This window comes from Nematostella vectensis, chromosome 10 (assembly GCF_932526225.1).
Source record: "Nematostella vectensis chromosome 10, jaNemVect1.1, whole genome shotgun sequence".
Taxonomy (NCBI): Eukaryota; Metazoa; Cnidaria; class Anthozoa; order Actiniaria; family Edwardsiidae; genus Nematostella; species Nematostella vectensis.
Genome location: NC_064043.1, coordinates 5,111,648 through 5,130,603, shown reverse-complemented (window position 1 = coordinate 5,130,603; position 18,956 = coordinate 5,111,648). Strand labels below are relative to the sequence as shown.

At 42.9% G+C, this 18,956-nt stretch overlaps 2 protein-coding genes across 2 annotated transcripts; both read left to right on the top strand.

Moving 5' to 3' along the window:
- Positions 1–1,969: 1,969 nt before the first annotated feature.
- Positions 1,970–18,445, top strand: LOC5506042 (signal peptide, CUB and EGF-like domain-containing protein 2). The gene is made up of 19 exons (XM_048733853.1): positions 1,970–2,130; positions 3,024–3,310; positions 3,623–3,731; positions 3,911–4,096; positions 4,171–4,293; positions 4,422–4,544; positions 5,301–5,423; positions 5,739–5,861; positions 6,015–6,149; positions 6,544–6,741; positions 7,208–7,402; positions 7,595–7,837; positions 8,331–8,447; positions 9,161–9,280; positions 9,930–10,109; positions 12,647–12,739; positions 13,775–13,921; positions 14,305–14,488; positions 18,370–18,445. Exons 1-18 carry the CDS (start codon positions 2,079–2,081, stop codon positions 14,475–14,477), a joined length of 2,727 nt encoding a protein of 908 aa, XP_048589810.1. The 5' UTR covers positions 1,970–2,078; the 3' UTR covers positions 14,478–14,488; positions 18,370–18,445.
- Positions 14,503–17,560, top strand: LOC125573308. The gene is made up of 2 exons (XM_048733854.1): positions 14,503–15,264; positions 15,372–17,560. Exons 1-2 carry the CDS (start codon positions 14,901–14,903, stop codon positions 17,102–17,104), a joined length of 2,097 nt encoding a protein of 698 aa, XP_048589811.1. The 5' UTR covers positions 14,503–14,900; the 3' UTR covers positions 17,105–17,560.
- Positions 18,446–18,956: the final 511 nt, after the last annotated feature.

The window sequence follows — 18,956 nt, the reverse complement described above, 5'->3', positions numbered from 1 at the left end:
GTCTGACACTTTATTTTCGATATTTGATTGAAAATATAACCAGTTTCTGGCTTAAACTAGCCAATGGGAATGGATGCTTGTGTGATGCAGTATTGTGCTGATTTGTAACATTTGGTTGAAGATTAAATAAAAATTAGATATTAGAATAAAATAAAAAAGAAAATGAGTCGTAATCACAGAAAATTAACTTACCTTTACTGTTCTATAGAGGACAAAAGAAAAACACTTAAATTGGAAAATATTAAACGGAAAATTTAATATTAAATATCGCCACCAACGTGAAATTGTATCTACTTTGATATTTGTCATTCAAACAGATCATTGTTGTCGATAGAATGTAATTAAGTCAAATAAAGTTGATTTCTGTTTTTCTAGCTGTGTACAAGTAAATAGGATAGATCGCGGAGCCTAGTTTAACAGCTGTTGTCTCCCAACGTCGAAATAACAAAGATTTATAAATTGAACTGCTTCTAGTGAAATGTAGTGAAATAAAAAAGGAGCAAATTAAAACATCTCTGTGTTAAAGAAGAAAAGAAACACTGAATGAGTGAAGTTTAAAACCAATCCTATGGAAGTAATAACCTGCTCAATCCTTTTTACTTTATCTTTTTTAATCATCGTGAGGACAAGAGGGTCCAAATGGACCCTCAATGGCGCTTGTTATCTTTCTAAATTCTAAAATATAAGCTCTCTAGGGGACCGGGAGGGGGGGAAAGATTTAAACCATCAGTTTCTGAGAGATCCTAGACCTGACTAACCTCAAGGGGGCACATAAGTACGCAGCTGCTTTGTCTCCTATTATCATTGCTCTACAAAGGAGTTCTTTTGTCTCTATTCTTCTCGTTCTTTGTGTCGATGTGCGGATATTGTTCATTTGCCCAATCAAATTGCAGCTTGTAAGAGCTGCGTACTGACCCAATTTCGGTAAAACATATAGCGGTAGGTTAATTGTGAAGATTAGCTGCCATGCTTTTCTCCTAAAAGCATCGGCCCCCCTCCCCCCTCTTTACTATTGATTCACCACTGCGGTATACATTCGTCTTAGATATTCAATTCGTGATTATACATTGTCGCCCAGAATGCGCCTTTAACGCTCTAATACACTCTATCATATCATTGTTTACACGCTGAGTGAAATGTTAAACCCAAACAAATAATATCCACTAAGTTTTCTACTAAAAAAAATTAAAGAAAAGATTCAAACCCCCAAAAATATATCAGAAAACATTGAGCCACCCCCCCCCCCCCCCTCCTCACACACACACACACTTGTGTTTGAGAACCTCTCCCCACTGGTCTCCCAGGTAAATAAGACAACACGAAAACTTCTCTCTTCGTTGCGCATTCTTTTCTTATCACCTTATTCATGTTTCAATATTGAAGGAATTTTTGACAGCTATACCCGAGCTAGCTTCTCACACTCTGTTGGGTGAGCTTGAGATGCATGTAAATAAAAAGTTATTAATAAAAGCCAGTCGTCAATCGCACATGATAGACTCGACTTTTAAGATGTGTCCGGAGTTCTCCACGGTCCGCACAGTCAAAGGCTTGATCAACTTGCTTGATAAGATAAGATATAACCCAAAAATAAATAAATAATAAATAAATAAAACCTCTCGGGAGGTTAAGTGTGATTGGCCTAAATAGATTATATAGCGATATCGCTTGTTAGATAAACAAAAAATAAATCCATTCAAGTTATAAACATCCCTTTAGTTATTACCAATGTAAGGTGACTAGGGGACGAAATGGACCGATTAAAATGGACGTAAATTCGCTTTTTGGATTTTTGGAGTTTAGTAAGACCAACATACTAACCAAAATATTAAAACCCATAAAGCATTTAAATCCCCTTAATCTAAACACTGTGCGCCTCTACAGTGTTTGCCCAGTTAGAGGAGCTGAGCTAACATCGGTTTTGTAGTGGACGACAAGCAAGAGCCGACGCAAGACGCGATCATATCAGCTGCGTTTGAAGGTGTCACGAAATGTTGAATTGATCAAAGCAGAAAAAAGAAATACTGCCCAACCTATTAAGGCAGGTTTTTCGTGTTCTTACGGTCAGAAGAGCGTGAAAAATGTTGCTGTTCTTGAGTTGCATCGCAGCTCTTGTCTTCACCTCGTTTGCAGGTAAGAGCCGTTAAGAAATACCAACAGCAATGTTTTTATTGCATTTAAAGCGAGGGAAGAGTCCACAGTCTTCAACGGGTTTATTAAACATGGCTTCCGTATAGATTAGATGTTCCTTGAAATAATTATATTTGTTGTATGTTGAACCGATTTTTTGCTTGAATTTTTCGTCTCTGGCTAGTTTGATTCTTTTTTTTTGTCGGACTAAGCTTAGATTTTAGCCAAGATTTCTTGCGGAATTTTTATCTAGACTTTTTAAGTAGTTGGTGCTACAATGTTTCAAATGGTCGGTCCATCCATAGTCTCAAATTATTTCTCCAATTTACCCCTTTTATAACACACTACAGTATATCCATACAGTAAACAGTCCTATGTTACAGTAAGTGCTTTTAAGCACTATAATAATTAAAATTATTATATTATACCACTACGTACAGTTAAACAAAGAGAAAACGAGTTGCTATTACACAAAATGAACTTGTTTTGCTGTCGTGCAGAAGACAACAAAAAAGGCAAACTGAGGCAATAATGGCTTCTTAAAAAGGGTTACTACAAGACAGAAGCTTTTTGTTCCCAAAAATTCAACAACAAAGTTAGAATATAATTTGTTAGAAGAACAGGTTATTCCTTGCTATAAAGATAAAATTTTATAGATAGTTTGGGATTTTTAGCCATTCTGGAGATTTTTCTGGAATAATATATCAATGCCTATGCGGTTTTATTGCTTTAATGAATGTGCAAACAAAAATGAACACTAACTCTGCCCAATGATTTGTTCAAATCACCACGCTGAAAAATTCCACATAAAATTTAATTACTGGTTCTTTTGGCCATTCCCTTGATAAATTTTAATTTACTTATAATTTTCCACTGTTTTCTCTTTCTTTATACAGATTGTGATCAACCACTTTTTTCAAAAAGCAATGTTTCATCATCTTCTTCGCTGTCAGCGGATTTCTGCGCTGGGCACGCGCAGTTGAACTCCCTAAACGCTTGGTGCCCACAACAGAACTTCACCCAAAATGAATTTATTCAGCTGGTGTTTCCCACCCCTCAGCTGATATCCCGGATCAAGATAGCAGGGGAGGGGTCCCCGGGGGTCAACATGACCGCAAGACGAGTGACCAAGTACCGGCTGATGATAAGTAAAGATGGGGAGAACTTCCAGTTCTTGAAAAAGGTCACTAGTTCAGCTACGCTAAGCGCTTGCATTGTTGATATTGGCGTCCCAATCATCGTTTGAACTGTTGTTGTTGTCATCGCTATTTCAGTTGTCATAATTGTTTTGTTGTTAGATTGTTGTTCTACAGTCGTCGTTCTAGTTTTGTTTTGTTATTGTTCTTGCCATCATTGGCATCATTGTTCAAATTTGTTGTTGTCACAGTTTCATTATTGTGTTGTTGTTTTAATGGTCATTGTCATCATTGTTGCGGTTGTCGCAGTTTTCCCGTCTCGTCATACCGTTGATTCGAGTTCAAAATCTTCTTCACAGGTTGGCGCTGATGATTTCTCGTTGAGTGTCATTGTGCATGGTGTTCGACTGGTCCCTGTGGACTCGGAGGTTTTCCCCTGCATGAGACTGGAAGTCTTTGGATGTGACCGTAAGGAAAAGGTCCCCCCCTTATCTCCCTCCCTAACCATTCAATCCATCCTATTTTCCATCCTTCAATCCTTCCTTCCTTCTTTCCTTTTTTCTCTACGTACTACCTTCTTCATTTCCCCCTCTTTGTCTACTTTCAAACCAACACAGTACTTTCTATCCAAAATGTTATCCTTATAGCCCCGTCCCCCGAGCTTTGCAGTAATCAAAATGGAGGCTGCTCTCAGCGTTGTATTCAGCATTCAAAGTACTGCATATGGGGCAAGTGTTTCCTGAGCTGTCTCAACGACTGGATGTGCACTAAGTTCGTGGAGTGTGACTGTAACAAAGGTTACAAACTCAACGAAGACAAAAAGACATGCTCAGGTAACTGCCATAATAATCCTACTTGAATATCCAGCGCAATTTAAAGTGACAAATTCGGTCGATTTTTTATGTAGATATCAATGAATGCCAAGTTTATAATGGTGGCTGTGACCATAATTGCACCAACTCCATCGGCAGCTACGATTGCTCCTGCCGTAAAGGCTTCCTTCTCGGCGCCGACCGACACACATGCAATGGTATGTCTCTCTATCAAGTTTCCTCCCCTACTCATCATCAATTTGGATTTCAGAAGTTGTACCTGTACCACTTTACCTCTTACAACCCTTCTGGTAGCCTTACCCCGTCGCGTGTTTTGTACTTATAGACGTAGACGAGTGTTTGGATGATAATGGAGGATGTGAACAGATTTGTCATAACAGGGCCGGTAGTTATGAATGCGAGTGCCGAGTGGGGTTCACAATGAACGCAGATAAGCACAATTGTACCGGTGAGTATCCACACGGCGATATAGATCTTTAGATAGTTCCTGCCAGATGCCATTTTGTTATTCTAGGGGAAATATCAAGTGAAAGGAAAGCACCAGATATCATTTGCATCAACTCAATCTGGGGGAAGAGTAGTCTGAATTGAGTTCTGACTTCGCTGATTACACTCACCTAGCCGGCCGTGGACCTTTCCAACTATGAAACAGTCGCAGGCTGGCATCTAGTCTGAAATAGACCATCTTTTGCCGAAGATGCGACTCGCCGACCCCATTTCTAGTGCCCCACACCTCTTTATGAGGTTGTCCATCTAGAACTAGTCGGCCTTTGACGAAGACTTTCCAATGGGGTATTGCTAGATACTTGTAGACTTTCCCCTTGAGCGAGCATTACGTCCAACCAACACAGGACGTCGGCTAACATATTTATAGCCTCAAGTTGATGTGAAACTAATCCATGTGGGTGGCAAATAGATTCAGTGATTGTATGACTAGCATAAATAATACAAATTGATTGCATTAAATCTTGTTCTTAAGTACATTTCTAACTTTTGTGTAGACATATTTTGAACAAATACTTATTTCACGAGAACGGTGTTTTTTTTCTATTAATTTCTTCTTAACTCAAACTGTTAGCTAATGCGCATGCTCATAACAGATTTGGAAAGGCTTCCCAAGGGCATACTAAGAGCTAGAGATTTCTTTCGCTATTTTGATTGACAGATGTCAGCTAAACTTTTGTTTAACTGTTGTGATTGACAGATATCAACGAATGTCTTGTCAATAATGGAGGCTGCAGCCACGGGTGCGTCAATTTGGTCGGAAGGTACTATTGTTCATGTCCGAAGGGATTTGAGGTCGGTGCAAGCGGCAAGACATGTGTAGGTACGGCGGTTTATGCAAGAAAAAGAGAGAATACGAGAAAAAAAGAGAGAGAGAGAGAGAGAGAGAGAGAGAGAGAGAGAGAGAGAGAGAGAGAGAGAGAGAGAGAGAGAGAGAGAGAGAGAGAGAGAGAGAGAGAGAGAGAGAGAGAGAGAGAGAGAGAGAGAGAGAGAGAGAGAGAGAGAGAGAGAGGTAGGGGGGGGGTTAACAATGGCGATATAATCCCTTATATCTACTAAAGGCCTACTTTTTATGCCGCTGTTAAAAAGTTATATACTTAGTAAAGTTGCTTATAAGTCTTTGTGTGTTTACGTATAGATAAGAACGAGTGTTTGCTGGCTAATGGAGGATGCGAGCACTATTGCGAAAACACCAATGGCAGCTATCACTGCTTCTGTCGCCCGGGAGGATATGAGCTCTACGACACGTATAAATGCAGAGGTAATAAACGGCTGGTTGTCTGGTAACGAACTTGAAATTCCAGCAGGTATGACGGTTATTGAAATCCTTTGAAAAACAAGGATTACCACTTACTAAAGAAAATACTTCTTGGTTTCCGAAAATGGGTTATTGGAATTTGCTTATGTATTTTAGACATCGATGAATGCTCTCGAAGTACCGACAAGTGTGATGACGCGTCGACCACGTGTCATAACTACGAGGGGGACTACGAGTGCCGATGCCGCAAAGGATACAAGCACATCCCTAACACGAGATTCAAGTGCGAACGTAAGGTTGATGGCATAATTTATTGCAACGGTGAACTTGTGAGGTGTAAACACAGAATTGATCAGCCCTTGTTAAACACATATGTTTTATGGCAAGTGCGAACGTAGTGTTGGTAAACTTTGGCATATTTTGTGGAGAGTGCGAACTTTTAAGGTTAATGAACTCTGGTTAATTTATTGCAACGGTGAACTTGTGAGGTGTGAAAACAGAATTGATCAGCCCTTTTACATAACATACAGTCGTTTGACAAAAGGTTGTCATCAACCGGCATCGCGACTACACGACAAGCTCGCATGTAAGCATGGGTAAAAACCACTGAAGCGCCTAGCTGCATATATAAGCCACTGCTACACTGTCTAAGTCTGAAGTTATGCATAAAGACTCTTATTTCCAGGCATCTCATGTCCAGCCCTAGCACAAGCCACGGGCACCACCATCACCCCGCCAGAGTGCATGCAGGGCAACGGGCGCAAAGTGGGCGATAAATGCACCACAACCTGTCAAACCGGTTATGAGCTTGGCCAACAATCACCGTATACAATGACGTGCCTAGACACAGGGCTGTGGGACATTCCGCCAGTCAGCTGCAAGCGTGAGTAATGGGTCGCTTACCAGATTATGGCTTCCTGTGTAATTTGAGCGCGAAATGACAACCTATAAACACATGTCAAGCTTATGAGGCGTTGGCGAATTTTTTTGATTGTTTGCTTGTATTTTTTTAAATTGCCGCTTGCTTTGCGGTAAGAAACCAGTGGTAGGTTACCAAACCTTATCAAAACATGTCAACATCAAACTATCAGCGCGTCTGATTTGCCAGCAGTTCAACGAAAATCTTGTGGTCATAAGATATCTCCAGGGGAGTGAACTATTAGTATAAAATATGATATATATATATGATAGATATGATATATATATATAATATATATGAATAGAATCAAAAAGCCCATGCTGTCAACTGGCAGAGTCGATTTCCAGTTTTTGGTGTATTATAATATATATGAAATATATAAAATATGACATATATTGATCAGTAAACAACTGCTTTCTCTATTAATCAGCGGTTCGATGTCCAATTTTATCTGCTCCTGCAAATGGTGACGTGTCCCCGTCCTTTTGTAAGACTTCCGGCAATACTTTCGGACAGATGTGCTACTACACGTGCAATCCAGGCTACCAGACCCCTGACAATACAAAGCGTCAGTGCCTGCGAACGGGGAAATGGGACATTAGCGCCACGCCTACATGTACAAAGAGTAAGTGTTCATCATTTTTTTTTACTTTGGCAAGCGTAGACTACAAAAAGACCACTCTTTTTATAACATTTTACCCTCGTTAAGGTAGGCGAAAATATATCTTGATTGAATACTTAATTAAAGGTCGGTAGATGTTACTCTTGTTACCGTAGACTAAGTACTGGAATGATTACCCTATTATTGATATTGCAGTTTACGTCAAACCCTGGATTAACTGTCCTCTTGACGTCATTGTTGTCTTGGGAGACACCTCAAACACTGCTGACGTCACTAGCAAACTGCAGAAGCCTACCAGTAACATGAAGAACGTGAGAATGACCCCTGATAAGTATAACGGCAACCTGCTTTTCCCGGCCGGTCAGACCACTCTCACTTACACGGCCACAAACGGTAACGGCGAGACTGCTCAGTGTACTACCGATATCATAGTGGAAGGTAGGCATTACAAAAATATTTAAAGGGATAAATAGAGAATGAATAGAGAATGAATATTAGTGCCGTAGTTAAAAACGCATGCCATTTGTTATATGGGATCATATTGCCGGCTCATAACACCAATCATTTTCAAAATTTATAAAGTAATAACCAGTAGGGGTGTAGCTGTACCCTCACAACTTCTAAATGTTTTGTGGTGGGCTCCTCCCCCTTTCATATTTCGAGGCCTACTAGGCTCTGTAGTGAAAAAACCTCTTTGATACTTGAGAGAAAAAATGACAAATGTTACAACAGATATAATTTAGCCAAACATTCATTACCGTAGCAAACTTGTCTGTTTTTAAGCGCACACGGCCTCGTTAGACCGTGAAACGGCTGGAATGTATTAAATGCATCAAACAGAATACACATTTCCTGTCTATGGCCCTCGGAAATTTCCTCTTTTTGTCGTTGCTGTCATTGCTAAGTTTACATGTTGTTTATGTGACGGCAGATCGCACCGCGCCCCTTGTGGTGTACTGTCCGGCGGACATCGAGAAGACCATTACGGGTTCCTCCACCACTGTCACGTGGAAAGCACCGGAATTCAAGGACAACGTTAATGTTACAAGTAAATAAAACATGTTATATTGAACATTTTTAGTTTAATATTCCAATTTATGCCAAAGCGACAAGTAAGCAAGTACTTCCAACCGTAATTCAAGGGTATGGGTAAAATACGCTGCAAAACCAAGGCCCGTACTCGGGGGGGGGGGAGGGGAGGGGGGGGGGGTTGGGGGGGAGGGAGGGGGTTACGAATGGCGGTGTGTGTGGGGGGGAAGGGTTGAGTTTTCTGACAAAAATCTGACCACCCCCTACCCAGGTTCCAGAGCCTCCAGACTTCTCTCGTCCAGTGACGCTCAGCCAGTCGCGGCATTTTGGCTTGAGCGTCACTGGACGAGAGAAGTCTGGAGGCTCTGGTACCCAGTGTAGGAGGTGGTCAGATTAAAAGAAAAATGTCAGATTAATAAAAAAGGGATTTTTAATGCAATAAGGGACTTTTTTCGGATTTTGCCACAAAAAAGTTTTGACACATTTTAATATACCAGAGTGATCTAGAATGCCTTTTTATCTTATTCGCTAATGCTTTAAAGTTTTATCTTCAAATAGCACGTCTATTGCGGACCGGAAGTGGGGAATTTCTGCCGTTGTTGGGGGGTGGGGGTGTACGCAACCCTTGCACCCCCCTGGGTACGGGCCTGAAACTACAAACTACAAACCCCTACTTTGGGTATCCCCTGAACACAACCTCTAATTTCTCACAATCCCCATTGCTTATTCTAGAGGAGACGACGACCCATAGTCCTGGAAGCCAGTTTTCACTTGGTCTCACGAGGGTATATTACGCTGCCGTAGACGCGGCTGGCAACAGAGCACACTGCGAATTCAAAGTCAATGTCAAAGGTAAGACATAAAAAATCTTTGCTGGTCAGGGATGTTCCTGCGCCGTTTTCAGTCCCCGCCCAAATACCAATTATCTGAATTAAGTATGGATTTTTGAGACACATTTCGGTACATTTTCATTTGACATTTTAAGAGATTGTCGTAACATCTGGTTACGCACGGGATGAAAGGCAGGTGCATCCCTGCTGATGTTTTTTATTTATTTATATCCATTTGATATGTACATATCCATATGGTATTTTGCATTCTATCCCCTTCCCCCTACCATGAAAAGGCGCCTTACTTATGCGAAATGAAACACCTTTGGACGATATTCGAAGAGTAACAAATTCCCTAGACGAAACCGCGCAACTAATATACCTTAAAACAGCAGATCTCTTGATGCTTTTAATTTTTTGTGCGAGTCATTTGTTAATATATTCCTAAGGTCACATCTTGCCTTATGGGCACCTCGTTATCACATTTGTTAATATGTTCGTACAGTCACATCTTGCTTTATGGGCACCTCGTTATCACGGGCAGAAAGACACTCACCAGGACCGAGTGCAAAGAAATCACTGAAAAACGTTTCTCTGCTTTTACGGACCCACTATTACTGACATTAATTACGGCCCCGAGGAAAAATGTTGTATTGTGTTTTATTCTATAGCAAAACAGTGCCCTAACCCAGTACAACCTGACAATGGTAAACTTAACTGCCAGATCTTTGGCGTTACTCATTGGTGCACCATAGCATGTAACCCCGGCACACAGACATTCCTATACACATTTGGCACAAGCTGCAGCTCAGCTGCTACGGCTACCTGGCAACCCATCCCCGACTGTGTTGGTACGTATGACGGTGTTGGGGTAGAGGGCATATAGAGGTGGGTATACCACGTCCCCTATGTAACCCATCCCCGACTGTGTTGGTACGTATGACGGTGTTGGGGTAGAGGGCATATAGAGGTGGGTATACCACGTCCCCTTTGTAACCCATCCCCGACTGTGTTGGTACGTATGACGGTGGTGGGGTAGAGGGCGTATAGAGGTGGGTATACCACGTCCCCTTTGTAACCCATCCCCGACTGTGTTGGTACGTATGACGGTGTTGGGGTAGAGGGCGTATAGAGGTGGGTATATCACGTCCCCTTTGTAACTCATCCCCGACTGTGTTGGTACCTATGACGGTGGTGGTGTAGAGGGCGTATAGAGGTGGGTATATCACGTCCCCTTTGTAACCCATCCCCGACTGTGTTGGTACGTATGACGGTGGTGGTGTAGAGGGCATATAGAGGTGGGTATACCACGTCCCCTTTGTAACCCATCCCCGACTGTGTTGGTACGTATGACGGTGTTGGGGTAGAGGGCGTATAGAGGTGGGTATATCACGTCCCCTTTGTAACCCATCCCCGACTGTGTTGGTACGTATGACGGTGGTGGTGTAGAGGGCATATAGAGGTGGGTATACCACGTCCCCTTTGTAACCCATCCCCGACTGTGTTGGTACGTGTGACGGTGTTGGGGTAGAGGGCATATAGAGGTGGGTATACCACGTCCCCTATGCAACCCATCCCCGACTGTGTTGGTACGTATGACGGTGTTGGGGTAGAGGGCAAATAGAGGTGGGTATACCACGTCCCCTTTGTAACCCATCCCCGACTGTGTTGGTACGTATGACGGTGTTGGGGTAGAGGGCATATAGAGGCGGGTATACCACGTCCCCTTTGTAACCCATCCCCGACTGTGTTGGTACGTATGACGGTGTTGGGGTAGAGGGCGTATAGAGGTGGGTATATCACGTCCCCTTTGTAACCCATCCCCGACTGTGTTGGTACGTATGACGGTGGTGGTGTAGAGGGCGTATAGAGGTGGGTATACCACGTCCCCTTTGTAACCCATCCCCGACGGTGTTGGTACGTATGACGGTGGTGGTGTAGAGGGCGTATAGAGGTGGGTATACTACGTCCCCTTTGTAACCCATCCCCGACTGTGTTGGTACGTATGACGGTAGTGGTGTAGAGGGCGTATAGAGGTGGGTATACCACGTCCCCTTTGTAACCCATCCCCGACGGTGTTGGTACGTATGACGGTGTTGGGGTAGAGGGCAAATAGAGGTGGGTATACCACGTCCCCTTTGTAACCCATCCCCGACTGTGTTGGTACGTATGACGGTGTTGGGGTAGAGGGCGTATAGAGGTGGGTATATCACGTCCCCTTTGTAACCCATCCCCGACTGTGTTGGTACGTATGACGGTGGTGGTGTAGAGGGCGTATAGAGGTGGGTATACTACGTCCCCTTTGTAACCCATCCCCGACTGTGTTGGTACGTATGACGGTGGTGGTGTAGAGGGCGTATAGAGGTGGGTATACCACGTCCCCTTTGTAACCCATCACCGACTGTGTTGGTACGTATGACGGTGTTGGGGTAGAGGGCGTATAGAGGTGGGTATATCACGTCCCCTTTGTAACCCATCCCCGACTGTGTTGGTACGTATGACGGTGTTGGGGTAGAGGGCGTATAGAGGTGGGTATACCACGTCCCCTATGTAACCCATCCCCGACTGTGTTGGTACGTATGACGGTGGTGGTGTAGAGGGCGTATAGAGGTGGGTATACCACGTCCCCTTTGTAACCCATCCCCGACTGTGTTGGTACGTATGACGGTGTTGGGGTAGAGGGCGTATAGAGGTGGGTATATCACGTCCCCTTTGTAACCCTTCCCCGACTGTGTTGGTACGTATGACGGTGGTGGTGTAGAGGGCGTATAGAGGTGGGTATACCACGTCCCCTTTGTAACCCATCCCCGACGGTGTTGGTACGTATGACGGTGTTGGGGTAGAGGGCGTATAGAGGTGGGTATATCACGTCCCCTTTGTAACCCATCCCCGACTGTGTTGGTACGTATGACGGTGGTGGGGTAGAGGGCGCATAGAGGTGGGTATACCACGTCCCCTATGTAACCCATCCCCGACTGTGTTGGTACGTATGACGGTGGTGGGGTAGAGGACGTATAGAGGTGGGTATACCACGTCCCCTTTGTAACCCATCCCCGACTGTGTTGGTACGTATGACGGTGGTGGGGTAGAGGGCGTATAGAGGAGGGTATACCACGTCCCCTTTGTAACCCATCCCCGACTGTGTTGGTACGTATGACGGTGGTGGTGTAGAGTGACGTATGCGGGTGGTGGGGTACAGGGTGTATAGAGGTAAGTGTTATACCACGTTTCCCTGGCAATCCATCATATCAATAAATAGCTGAGGTTTTTTTCTAAAATGGAGTGAAAAGGAATTAACGGAGAGAGGTAGAAAAAGTTTTCAATAACAATATTGATTGATCGATCGATTTATTAATCATGTCCCACTACTGTGTTTTTATTTTGTCAGACGCCGTAACTGAACCTGCCAGTGGAGTCTGTCCAGATGGGAAGATCAAACAAAAGAGTCTTTCGGGCTATCCCAACTATATCAAATACTGCGGTAGGTACCAGGTTACCCCAACTATATCAAGTACTGCGGTAGGTACCAGGCTACCACGACTATATCAAGTACTGCGGTAGGTACCAGGCTACCACAACTATATCAAGTACTGCGGTAGGTACCAGGCTACCCCAACTATATCAAGTACTGCGGTAGGTACCAGGCTACCCCAACTATATCAAGTACTGCGGTAGGTACCAGGCTACCCCAACTATATCAAGTACTGCGGTAGGTACCAGGCTACCCCAACTATATCAAGTACTGCGGTAGGTACAAGGCTACCCCAACTATATCACGCCCCCTCTACTTAACGCCCACCCTCCTAATCCCTTCCAGCTTAAACAAGCGGCATAGTAATTTCGGTAATATAAATCAAATTTAATTAATCTGAGTTTGGCTTCTACTGGGTGAGACTTGCTTAATTTCAAGAAACGCTTGCTACCGAGGCATTAATTTAACGTGATCATGACTGAGACTAGCACTTGGATTTGTTATATTTCATAGTTTGTAAATAATGCCCCTCTCTAATAAACGCCTCCTATCTATTGAACGCCCCCCCCAAACTCAGACCATCGAAATTTAATAAACGCCCCGGGCGTTTATTACATTATTTACGGTACTGCGGTAGGTACCAGGCTACCCCAACTGGTATTGCGGTACCGGGTTAACCAAATAAGACACTTGTACAACCCTGATTGTGTTAAAGCACATATCGTATATGGTGCACAGCTTGTTGTTCGTTCTAGTAGGTGCAGTGTGTGTAATGTATTGAGCTTGTTACTTTATCCGTGTAATGTATTAAGCGTGTTACTTTATCCGTGTAATGTATTGAGCGTGTTACTTTATCCGTGTAATGTATTGAGCGTGTTACTTTATCCGTGTAATGTATTGAGCGTGTTACTTTATCCGTGTAATGTATTGAGCGTGTTACTTTATCCGTGTAATGTATTGAGCGTGTTACTTTATCCGTGTAATGTTTTGAGCGTGTTACTTTATCCGTGTAATGTTTTGAGCGTGTTATTTTATCCGTTTCAGTTGCCTGTCCCAGAGGGTACAAGTATGAAGCTAAGGACTGCGTCAAGTGCCCGGTGGGGTACACAAGCGCCGGTAGCTCTAGCACTTCGTGTACCAAGTGTGGGCCAGGCACGTCTAACAAGCAGCCCGGGTCCAAGAACTGCTATGGTAAACTTACTTTTAATTACAAGATGATGACTAAATATGGCAAATCAGCGCCCCTCCCCACTTCGAGAAATCCTGGATCAGCTCCTGGAAATTTTCTTAAGAGATAGGATAGACAAGGAAGATGAGGGGATTGGCTTTCAAGATACACTTTGGACACTATCATCCTTATAACGTTTTCCAAGATAATAAGTTTACCACGACTATACACGTCGTAAGTAGAAATGCGCTCTAATGCACTACCTTTCGACTGCGTGGCTAAAGTAGAAGCTGGTCATCAGACAAAGCTTATGTTTACAAAAATGCTTACATTGCATGCACACGTAGCATGTTTTTAAAACAGAGGTAATAAACAAGGGGGATAAATAGTTCTTTTGTTGTTGAAGACCTGTGCAAGGCTGGCAAGTGGTCGAGTGATGGCTTCGACAAACCGCTGAACACTGTTGGCTGTGCCCCATGCTCTAAGGGCTACTACTCGGATGTTTACGGCGCCAAATCCTGCACTCAGTGCCCCAATGGCCGAGGGAGCCAAGACGGCTCAGGAATGCGTCGACGTTGACGAAGGTTCAGGTGCGTTAGATTCCTATCAAAAAATCCAAAAAAATAAAAAAAGTGATGATTTTCTAATAAGTGCTTCTAAATACTGTTCAAGCATTATACTTTTCTGTTCTATACCTTTTTATGCTAAATTCTAAAATAAATACCCATAAAAAAGACAAATACTGAGGCATACGATGTTGTGAGTTATACGTTACCATGGTAACGAGATAGCTTTCTTTTATTTTGCGCCCTTTTTTCAGCACAAAGCGACCCCCAGCATAAAATTAAATGGTTGGTTTCGGTTCCAGACTCCTTTGATGTCCATTCCAGCTATTCCAAAGCTAGTTTTAGAGGCCTGGTTGCTGTTTCAGCGCGTCCAAGTCTCAAATCTAAAATTCGCTTTATTTACACTCGACACACGAAAATTATACGCTTCTTAATCATGTCAAAGGGCTCAAAACACGGCTACAAACAATCTGTAGTCCAGACTAACACAAGAAAGAGGAAATCTACGTTCAAAGGAACTAAGAAACAAGACAAGAAAGCTCAGGATCAACGAGAAATACGGCAGGTTACTGAGATCGCGTTCGTCGGTGACGACGATGTTGTGAGCGAGCAAGTTCCTCCTCCTCAGCCAAGTGCTTCGGCTCAGAAGCTTCATGATGTTCTTGAAGATTTATCTTCTGATGATAGCTTAAATGCTTTTGAAGCTGAGGGTGAATCAGCCACTGGATATCGCTTTGTTTCGATGCAGAGTCTTCTCAACTTTGCCAAGCGATTACATGCTAACACCACGTGCGATGCTGGTAAGTAAAAATGCTTTCTTATATACTTTAATATCACCCGTAACCGCTTCACTTGTCGATGGCTTAAGCTTCATTATGTTCCTAATATTGATCTAACTTTTCCCTAGGTAAATTTGAACTAAAAGAGATGACCACTAGTAGGCATGGAATGTGCAGCAGTTTGTTTGTTCATTGCCATGATTGTGACATGAAGGAGTTCTTGGCTACCGGAGAGCACATTGGTGACGCGACTGCTCCGAGGACAAACAACGCCAAAGACATCAACAGGCGGATTGTGTACGCTTCCTCCGAAATGGGCATTGGTATGGAAGGGGTAGCTAAATTATGTGAGCTTTTAAACATGCCCTTCACAATGGCCATAAACACATGGTATAAACACCAAAAACTTTTACACAATGTGACAAGGGAAGTTGCAGCTGAGGTGCTTGAAGCCAACTGTAAAGAGGCTAGAGAAGCAGCCATGCAAGAACTAGGCTCACTTGAAAGTGAATCAATGAATGTGGGCATTCCTGTAAGCTTTGATGGCACATGGTCAAAGCGGGGATTCACAGCCAACCATGCAGTCGGGTTTGTGATCTCCTCTACAACAGGCAAAGTCCTGGACTTTGAAGTATTATCCAAGACTTGCCATGCTTGTGACATAAAAAAGAACACACTTCCAAGTGATGAGTTTGAGGTCTGGGTAGAGGCACATGAGTGCCTTGGAAGCTTTGATGGGTCTAGCCCTAGTATTGAAAAGGAATGCGCAAAGAGGTTGTGGGGGAGGAGTCTTTCCTTCAATCTCATGTACAAGTACATGATTTGCGACGGGGACTCTAAGTCCTACGACTCTATTTGGGACCAGTACGGTGTGTGTGACACATGCAACAAGTTTGAGTCAATATCCAGAGCAAGCACAGAGTACAAGGAGTGGCTCAAGTCTGAGGACTATGTGGAATGGGAGTCAAGTCACCTTGATGGAAGTGCTGACTGCAACAGAGTGGTCAAGCTGGACTGCATAGGCCATGTCCAGAAACGGATGGGCAAGGCCTTGTATCACTTCCAGACTTCTTCAAACAAATTAGAAGATGGCAAACCTGTAAAAGGGAGATCTGGCAGACTGACCAAGAATGCTATTGAAAAATTAAAAAAATACTATGGAAAAGCTATCAGGGACAATGTAAATAAGAATGCAAATATGCCGATAGAGAGAGACGCAGCCATTTCTCAGATGCAAAATGCAATCAAAGCATCCTGGTATCACTGCAGCAAAATCCCTGACAAGGAGAGACACCAGTTCTGCCCAGCCAACTCTTGGTGCAAATATAAGAAAGGTCTTCCTTGTGAAGACAAGGACTACCACCTGGACCCGGTGTTCATCAAGTGCCTGGAGCCCATCTATACTCGGCTAACAGATCCTGCTCTGTTGGCGAGGTGTCTCCCTGGCTACACCCAGAATGCCAATGAATCTTTGAATGCTTTGGTGTGGGCCAGGTGCCCAAAGCATAAATGGCATGGTAGGGAGAGAGTGGAGATGGCTGTTGGGTCTGCGGCTATCCACTTCAGTCTGGGTGCTACCGGGAAGCATGAAATCATGAGAAGGGCGGGGATTGAAGTGGGTAGTCATACAGAGAAAGAGAGTAAGAGTAGAGATAGGGAGAGAGTAGAAAAGGCAGATAAGAGGGCTAGTGACCAGCATAAGAAGTACAGACAGGCAAGGAGTTTGGCAAGGAAGAGGGACGAAGAGCTTAGGTTAGAACGGGAAGGCACAACATATGAGGCAGGAGGCTTTAATGAGCTAGGACATGACTTGGGGCCCTCAACTAGCCATAGGAGGAAGAAAAGGGCAAAGAAACATTAAGTAGATGATAAATTGTGATTCTATGGCAGTCTAATTTATTCTATACCAAGCATAAAGCCTAACTGGAGTGGTTTTGCTTTCAAAACTCATTTGTCAAATTTTAAGAGCTGATTTCTCAAATACACTAATTTCCGTATTCATTTATTGCCCCCCTTAAGTATCTTGACAGGTATTTAACGGTTTTAGCTCAAATTTGGAAGACTTGTAGTGTATAGTCCATATTACAAACCTATGGGAGCATTTTCAAAAAACTTAAACCTAGCCTGTGATATACCAGTATAAGTCTTCATAATGAGGTTTTGGTTGCTATGGTAACCAGAATTGGCTTATCAACAAACTGTCCCATAGGTTTGTTTTTCCTTATGTCCATGATGTGTGTATGCAATATAAAGCCTTCAATGTAAATAGAAAGTGTAAAAAATGGTGGGGGCAGTTTTAATAAAGCGTTTTGAAATATTCCCTTTGAGAGTTAATATTTAACCAGGGGCTCATTAGTATTCACATATAATTACATGATGATGTAGATAACCTTATTGAGAACATTTGTACCAAGTTTTATGGAAATCTGACCAATTGTAATGAAATAGTCACTTTTTAAATACAAACCCCAAATTTGGCACTTCTTTGATAGGAATCTCCCCTTAAGCTTGACGGGAGAGTGGTGCGAAGTTTAGTTCACAAGGCAATTTATTAGTATATGAGTATATTACCTGTAATTGTAATCATATTGGGCATCGGCCAAGGCGAGCCTCACTACAAGGTGAACGTTTTCTATGGTTAAAATCGGTTAAATGACTGGAATATACTATGCGAACCTTTCCCAATCATAAAGTGTTATGCTATATACGGCGAAAGGCATAGTGAGCCTTACCCTTAAAGTCAGGTCGCTGCATGCGGGAATGTGGTTCGAGACAACAGAGGGTCAAAGTTGGCTGATCGTCACATATAACGGTATAAAACATACTCTGTAAATCAACTACATTTGCAGGCGCGTAGCCAGGGTATTAAGCAGGGCTTTAGCCACGGTCTTTTCTAACCCTCTTTTTTACCACCTTAGTACGCACTGATATGTACGCTGGGGGTGGACATTTTTTTTTTCGACTCTCGTTAATAGAACGAGATGGTTATTTTGAAGTTTGGCAACATGGTGTTGCTTTACTTTCTGACTCATTCTTTTGCTTTGATTTTGGGATTTGCAAAATTATGCGCGCAATTTTTTTTTGCTATTAGTTTACTTAAACTGTTTTGTTGATCTTTTTTTTCAGGTCAAGTCTAAACTGAAAGAGGAAACCGGGAGATGAGTTTCTCAGTGATATCAAAATAAAAGTAAAGTAAAAATTAGATTTTTACGCGTTTTGATAAAAAAGCCAATGGAAAGGTAGGGGCTAGGGGTTAGTGAGTTGTTCTCCACAACTATACGTATTGTGGGATGGGGAACCCTCATGGCAGCATAGAGAAGCGTGAATACTCCTTTTGACAGGTCCCTGCGTTGTCTTGAAACCCACCCAAGCCTTTCTTTGAAAAGCAAACTTTGACCAGGCGTTACGAAAACTTCATTCATTGCGCTTCAGTTTGCAAAGCAAAGGCTTCAAACAATATAGGAATCTTGTATGAATCGGTATGCACCCGTATGTCCCTCGAAACACCTAAACGACTTTTACCAGAATCCAACAACAACTTATACGTGAAGTACTGCCTACAATACATAGATTCATGATTCATATATTTTTCATATAGGCATGACAGGAGCAAAAAATGGCAAAATTTAAATTGTAAGGTTGTGTTAGCTTACATTTTGATTATATTTTGCCTAGAGGTTCCTTTCATAAAATAAAACAAAATAAGCTTTAGT

What these genes read in the sequence shown, in the direction of transcription:
- LOC5506042 (XM_048733853.1), top strand. Translation starts at nt 2,079, where the DNA reads ATGTTGCTGTTCTTGAGTTGCATCGCAGCTCTTGTCTTCACCTCGTTT. An exon ending in CACGAGATTCAAGTGCGAAC is followed by an intron (nt 6,150 to 6,543) that starts GTAAGGTTGATG and finishes TCTTATTTCCAG; the next exon opens with GCATCTCATGTCCAGCCCTA. An exon ending in TACCGATATCATAGTGGAAG is followed by an intron (nt 7,838 to 8,330) that starts GTAGGCATTACA and finishes ATGTGACGGCAG; the next exon opens with ATCGCACCGCGCCCCTTGTG.
- LOC125573308 (XM_048733854.1), top strand. Translation starts at nt 14,901, where the DNA reads ATGTCAAAGGGCTCAAAACACGGCTACAAACAATCTGTAGTCCAGACT. An exon ending in TAACACCACGTGCGATGCTG is followed by an intron (nt 15,265 to 15,371) that starts GTAAGTAAAAAT and finishes ACTTTTCCCTAG; the next exon opens with GTAAATTTGAACTAAAAGAG.